This window comes from Charadrius vociferus, unplaced genomic scaffold, assembly GCF_000708025.1.
Source record: "Charadrius vociferus isolate BGI_N301 unplaced genomic scaffold, ASM70802v2 scaffold260, whole genome shotgun sequence".
Lineage (NCBI taxonomy): Eukaryota > Metazoa > Chordata > Aves > Charadriiformes > Charadriidae > Charadrius > Charadrius vociferus.
Window position 1 is genome coordinate 623,559 of NW_009646410.1, and position 6,938 is coordinate 630,496.

Here is a 6,938-nt window from a genome sequence, read left to right on the forward strand (position 1 = left end):
GATTGGCCGCAGGGCTGGTGGGTTTGCTGGATGCTGTGAGCAGTGCGGCTACGGGCTGCCTGGCTGCTCCGCGGAGAGGGGGGATGCATCTCTCTCCGTCCCACCTGCTCGCCCCCACGCAGGGCAAGTGGGTGAGGGATGCCTCTTGCTGGGGTCTCAGGGGGTGAGAGCCCTGGGGCATGGACAGCGTGGAGGGATTTATCTCTGCTTTCCTATGGGGAAACTGAGGCACTGGGAGTGAAGAATCAGGAGGGATGTAGCTATGAACAGCCGGTGACCATCCCAGCCCTCAGCCCGTGTCCCAGTGCAGGCGGGGGCTGTAGGAACAGCACGGCAGGGACCTGGGCTGGGATGAGCCCTGCCTTGTTTCGCAGGTTCTCGGCGCTGCACCACGCAGCCCTGGGTGGCAGCCTGGACCTCATCTCGCTGCTCCTGGAAGCACAGGCCACCGTCGACATCAAGGACAGCAACGGTAAGGGGTGGCTCCCCAGTATGGCCCCGTACCTCCAGCTCAGCCCTCTGAGCGAGGCCGGGGGCCCCATCCAGCCCTGCTGAGCTCCGTTCCCCCGCAGGGATGCGCCCTCTGCACTATGCAGCCTGGCAGGGACGCGTGGAGCCTGTGCGGGTGTTGCTGCGCGCTGCCGCCTCCGTCAACATGGCCTCGCTGGACGGGCAGATCCCGCTGCACCTCTCGGCGCAGTACGGCCACTACGAGGTGGTAAGTGAGAGCCCAGAGACACCCACGAGCCCACCCTACGTCTCTCTGGGGATGCGTGGGTGGGGGACAAACTCCATCGTTCTGGGCGGGAGGATGGTGGGGGCATGGGATGATGCTGAGCTCCTGTGCCACGTTGCTCCCCCGCAGTCGGAGATGCTGCTCCAGCACCAGTCCAACCCCTGCCTCATCAACAAGGCAAAGAAAACCCCCCTGGACCTGGCCTGTGAGTTCGGGCGGCTGAAGGTGAGTGCTGTGGGGCTCTGCCCTACACCGGGCACTTCTCCGGGGGCGGCTCTGGAGCCGTCGGCTCCTCCGGGAGCAAAGCACTGGGTCTGGCTGCGGCCATTCTCCCTCCGCCGTGAGCCCCGGAGCCCAGCAGGCAGCACCTGCCTCCTTCCACCTTCGGGCAAGGCCAGATCCTGAACCTGGGAGCTGCAGGTTTTGCTCCTGACCTTCCGGCAGCGCAGCGTCAGGCTGGGAGAGAAACCGGAAGCTTTCATTCCCGGTTTCCCACGGCCTCCCTCCTGCCCGCCCCAGCTTTGCTCCTGTTTAAGCACAGATAGGCTGAGCTGGCTAATCCCCGCGAGCCCTGAGTGCCCGGCCCTGCTCAGATGCTCGAGGTGCCCGGCACAATTTAGGGGGATGGGGCTGCCCCATGGCCCGGGAGACCCCAGCCCAGCCAGTACCGCACCGTAGGGCTGGGCTGGAGTGTGGCCAGCCAGACCGTCCCATGCCCCACGGGGAGGGGACCAGGGGGATATTTCCATTTTTGGAGTATCTATAATGTCTGCAGCTATAAACAGGGCAGTAAAAATAACTCTTCTGTGCCTCTGGGCTGCCCTGAGATGCTGAGAGTCGCTCTGGGCTTGGAGAGACTGGAGTTTTTTAGGGCTTGGTCTGAACAGCCCGATTACGGGAAGGCTATTTCTGGCTGTTGTGACCTTTTACGGCCCCTCGCGACAGTGTGACCCTGCCAAACACTGGCCGGCTCCGGCCGAGCCCTGGGGCTGCGGAGGGAGGGCAGTGGCAGGATGGGGAGCAGGGGGGCAGCCCCGAGGCCGAGCCCCTCGCCGGGAGGATGCAGATGGGGGTACCTGTACCCGGCTCCTCACCCCTGTGCCCCGTGCAGGTGGCCCAGCTGCTGCTGAACAGCCATCTGTGCGTCGCCCTCCTGGAGGGACAGTCCAAGGATGCCACCGACCCCAACTACACCACCCCCCTGCACCTGGCAGCCAAGAACGGGCACAAGGAGATCATCAGGTAACCCCCCGCCAGCCTGGGACGCTGCCCCATCCCCCAAAAACCCCCACCATGTCTTCAGTCCTGCTTCCTCCCAAACCCACCTCCCTGCTGCAGGCTTCAATCCCTCGTCCCCAAAGCCTCAGCGGTGTAAGGGGTTGTCCCCTTCCCATCGCAAAGCAGTTGATCGCCCGTCCCTGATGCCCATGTCCTGCCGTTCATGCCTCTCCCTCCTTCCTACAGGCAGCTGCTGAAGGCCGGGATCGAGATCAACAAGCAGACAAAGACGGGCACAGCCCTGCATGAGGCTGCGCTCTACGGCAAAACAGAGGTGGTGCGGTTGCTGCTGGAGGTGAGCACGGTGGGGACGGGGCTGCACAGGGGGACAACCCCCTCAGGGTCAGCCATTACCCCCTTCCCCTCGGTCCCTCCATCCCCTGTGAGTCCAGCCCTGACTACGTCCCCTACTGAGCAGGGCGGCGTTGATGTGAACATCAGGAACACCTACAACCAGACAGCACTGGACATCGTGAACCAGTTCACCACCTCGCACGCCAGCAAAGACATCAAGCAGCTGCTGAGAGGTGAGGTGGGGCCGGTGCATGGCCAGGCACTGCCTGCCACTGAGAGGGGCTTCTTCCCCATGGGACCTGCCTGGGGCTCCCAGGGCTCCTCCTGAACGACCTAAACCAGCCTGGCTGCGAACGTCAGCATCCCAGTCCCATCAATATGTGCCCCCATCCTCCTTGCAGGCAACGTCCAGCAATTGTGTCCTTCCTGCAGTATTAATGTTCTCTTCTCCCTTCTCCTCGCTCTTCTTTTCTCTCTCTACCTTCCCTGAACTGCTCTCTTTCCCCCTGCGCTCTGGCACCTTCTTTCTTCCCTCTGTCCCTTGTCTTCAGAGGCATCAGGAATCCTGAAGGTCCGAGCTTTGAAGGATTTTTGGAACCTTCATGACCCAACTGCTCTCAACGTCCGGGCAGGAGATGTCATCACGGTGAGGCTGCTCCCTGCTCCCCCTCCTCCTGCCCCGCCATGGCCCTAGGTACCAACCCCATCCCTCTCGTCCCCGCGGCAGGTCCTGGAGCAGCATCCAGATGGGCGGTGGAAGGGGCACATCCACGACACTCAGAAAGGCACCGATCGGGTCGGGTACTTCCCCCCCTCCATCGCTGAAGTCATCAGTAAGCGAACAGGTCAGTGGCCATCCTGGGCGTGCCAGGGACAGTCCCCTGTGTGAAACCATCCCAGCCTTCCCAGCACCTCCTGTAGGACAGGTCCCCACAGCCCTGGCTAGCTAGGGGGCAGAGAAGGACTTGGGTGGGCACAGAGGGTTGTGCCGTCGGTGGGGTGGTAATTTGGGGCTTGAGGCTCAGATATCCCCCCCGCCCTGCCTTCCACACGAGCTCTGACCACGCGTATTTTGTCTTTGAATGCAGGCATGGTTGTCCCCCGCGTGGCGCCCGCGCACCAGCACCAGGGTCCCCCTGGGGCCCTCCCGGTCCCCCCTGGTGGGCTGCAGCACCTCCCCGACGAGTGTCCTCTCCAGACAGCCCCGAGCGTCCCAGCAGTCTATGGCCACCTCACTCTAACCCGGACGGCCCCGTGCCCTGACAGCTCAGGTCAGGGGTGCAGCTGGGGAGGGAGAGGGGCTGGGGACCTTCCCCTGTCCCCAGCCCTGCCCGTGCAGGGGGACATGGGGGGAGACTCTCCTTCCATCTCCCGATGGGAAAACAGCCAGACGAGAGGGAAAGGGAGTTTAGGGGAGCCCATAGAGCAGCCCCTTCCCCTCCCCATGTCCTCAGCCAGGCCACGTTCCCGTGTCCCCTTGCCAGCCCGGGTCACCCTGTCCGTGCCGTGTATTCCGGGAGGCGGGAGGGACCGATGCATCGTCTGTGGCCAGAGGGATCTTGTGGGAGGCTGGTTTTTACTGGCATCACTGTGTTGGCACACGGGTCCCTACTGGGGACCTCTGTGCCTTGTGTCGGCCCCGATCCCGGGGCACCGCTGACGGCCTCCTCACCTGCCCCAAGCAGCAGGAGACAGGAACAGCGTGGGCAGCGAGGGCCACTCCGCAGTGCCGGCAGCGGCCAGAGCACTGAGGGCGCCAACGGGCAGAGCACCAGCATCCTCATCGAGAACGCCAGGGTAGGTACCAGCCCCTGCTTGCCCCCTGCTGCTCCCCCAGGCCTGGCTCAGGCTGGAGATGGAGCCCCAGCACCTTCCCTAGTGAAGGAGGGGCTGCAGGAGCTGAGCATCCTCCACCAAACACCTATGTCCTACCAGGACTCAGGAGGAAGATGCTCCTGGGGCGTCCCCAGTTGCCCCCCCATAGCACAGCTGGCCTTTTTGAGTGGAGCTGGAGGCTGTGGTTGGTACCACGCGGTGTCTCCACTGTGTCCTGCCTCATCTAGGAGGACAAAAAGGCCCCTGGGCCAAATCCTGCCCAGATCTCTTGCTAGGGGCCAGCCCTTCACTGGGTGAAGCTGTGCCCAGCAGCCCAGCATGGGGCCCCCCCTCTGCTCCTGGGGGTGCAACAGGGCTTGTCTCTGGAGGTCCTCTCTCCGCTCTCTCCTCCTCTCCCCCAGCCACTGCCCTCCGCTGGTGACGACCTCCAGCAACACCTTTTGGGATCGGAGCCACGCAATGGGCAGTTGACCTCCCCGGCAGGTGAGGGATGTCCCCACTCAATGGGGCCTTGGGGACAGCTCTCCCCCCTGGGCACTGGGGGCTGCTCATTGCTTAAGTGCCCCCATGACAGTTCTCTCTCCTTTCTGCCAGGGCCCCAGAGCCACCAGACCCCAGGCAGCTGCCCCCCTGGGGACAGGGTCTTCTCCCATCAGTTCTTGCGCCCCGAGCAGCTCCTCGAGGGGAAGGTAACTGTGCCAACTGCGGACCTGGTGTGCCGGGTGAGAGGGCCACACTTGGGGCTCTTGGCCCAGCTCTCGGTGCACTGGGGACAGAGGGGACTGGGTCTTGAGAACACTGGGGACATGTGGGTCTCGCCTGAGGAGATCCTGTCGTCTTGCCTGGAGCAGCCAGGTCCTTCCAGCCCCTGCAGCCACCGTCATGGGCTCCTCTTTGCTCTGTCCTCTCCCCAGGATGCAGAAGCCATTTACAACTGGCTGAGTGAGTTCCAGCTGGAGTCGTACACCGCCAACTTTCTCAACGCTGGCTACGATGTCCCCACCATCAGCCGCATGACCCCGGAGGTAAGGCAGGTCCTTCCCCACCCTATCCAGAACCCCACACTCCCCGCGCCACCGCTGACCACGGCCCCACTCTGCTTACATTAGGATCTGACAGCCATCGGCGTGACCAAGCCTGGCCACAGGAAAAAGATCTCCACTGAGATCGGGCAGCTCAGCATCGCCGAGTGGCTGCCCAACTACATCCCGGTGAGTCCCTGGCACTGGGCCTTTGGTCTGGCACCTTCTTTTCCCCAGGTCTTTTCTCAGAGCTGTCTTACCCCAGGACAGGACAGGAGTGGGGTCTGTAAGTAAGCGCGTGCCACAATGGGCTGTGTTAATGCAGTCAGAGAGACCCCAAAAGTGCAGTCTCATGGCCAGGGACAGGGGGAGAGGATGGATGAAGGTGCTGCCCGTGCCTCGATGCTCATGGCAGCGTCTCCGTGCTCTTGGCAGGCTGACTTGATGGACTGGCTCAGTGCCATCGGGTTGCCTCAGTACCACAAAAAGCTGGTCAACAATGGCTATGACTCCATCACCATCGTGACGGACCTGACGTGGGAGGATCTGCAAGAGATCGGCATCAACAAGCTGGGTGAGTCCATGCTACTGTGCTGGGGTGGCCCAGGGCAGCCAAGTTTCCCACCCAGGTCCCCACACCCCGTTCTCCCTCAGGCTGGGAGGTGCAGGCATGTCCTGAGCACCTGGAAAGGGCAGTTCATGGCTGTCCCTAAGGACTGCCCTTGGCAGGCTGGAGCCGGGCTGAGCCAGGCGGATGCCAGCCATAGTTTGTCTCCTCCCATAGGCAGGGTTTGGATAACCCAGAGGCCTTTGCCCTGGTTGGTGACGTGACCATGACTCTTCTTGGCCAGGAAACAAAGGCCTTGGGGGCCAGAGCCGACCTAACGCCCCTTTCCTGTTGCAACCTTCCTGCAGGTCACCAGAAGAAGATCATGTTGGCCGTCAAGAAGCTCAGAGACCTCCGCAAAAGCCTCAATCAAGCAGAAGCAACGCTGGCAAGACGCAAAGTCCCTGGTGCCCTGGACATTGTCACCATCGAGTCGCTGGAGAACGGGGAGTGCCAGTCCCCGCACACCCCTAAAATGACGACCTTCCAGGACAGTGAGCTCAGCTACGAGCTCCAGACAGCCATGTCCAACAGCTGCCACGAGACGCTTGGCATCAAGAGCAGCCAGGGGATGTCACGGAGCCAGGAGAGCATCGGGGTGCGGTCCCGGGGCTCAGGGCACTCGCAGGACAACGTGCTGTCCCGGCATCTCTCCAGCCCCTCGCAGGAGAGCCTGGGCAGTGGGGAGAGCAGCAGCAGCAGCGGGCAGTCCTGCGCGCCGCCCCGCAGCAAGGAGAGCCCGGCCAACCTGCCGGGACGGCCCAGTCCCGAGCCCTACGGGAAGCTCGTCTCCCCTGAGGGGCTGAACGGCTTTGCCAATGGCGGCGGGGGCAGCCCGCTCAAGGAGAGGAACCTGCCCGAAGGCACGGATCAGTACGCCCGGCCGGTGGCTCAGAAAGGCACCGGGACACCAGCGGTCACCCCCTGTACTCCTCCCCAGACCCCCAGCCAGGAGACAGCACCGTACGTCTTCATGTACCCCCACGTCTCGTTGAAATCCCCGACGGTCCCTGCCCTGCTGGGAGCGGAGCAGCCCAAGACCCTGGTGCACCCGTACCCCTCCATCTCCTCCGGGCAGAAGAGCAGCCTGCAGTCGTCGGCCCAAAAAGCCTTCTCCTACCTGCACAGCCAGTGCGGCCCCACGGAGCCACCCGCCGCGCCCCCC

The 6,938-nt window shown here is 63.3% G+C and overlaps 1 protein-coding gene across 1 annotated transcript in view; it reads left to right on the forward strand.

Moving 5' to 3' along the window:
• Positions 1-6,938, forward strand: part of CASKIN2 (CASK interacting protein 2) — a 29,582-nt gene that overhangs the window by 20,664 nt on the left and 1,980 nt on the right. Inside the window, 17 exon segments of the mRNA XM_009879955.1 lie at positions 375-472; positions 573-718; positions 866-961; positions 1,848-1,978; positions 2,201-2,309; positions 2,433-2,541; positions 2,860-2,954; positions 3,036-3,153; positions 3,991-4,023; positions 4,026-4,105; positions 4,546-4,627; positions 4,739-4,833; positions 5,059-5,169; positions 5,254-5,355; positions 5,602-5,740; positions 6,082-6,420; positions 6,589-6,904. Of these exon segments, the coding sequence (XP_009878257.1) occupies positions 375-472; positions 573-718; positions 866-961; positions 1,848-1,978; positions 2,201-2,309; positions 2,433-2,541; positions 2,860-2,954; positions 3,036-3,153; positions 3,991-4,023; positions 4,026-4,105; positions 4,546-4,627; positions 4,739-4,833; positions 5,059-5,169; positions 5,254-5,355; positions 5,602-5,740; positions 6,082-6,420; positions 6,589-6,904 (2,199 nt within the window).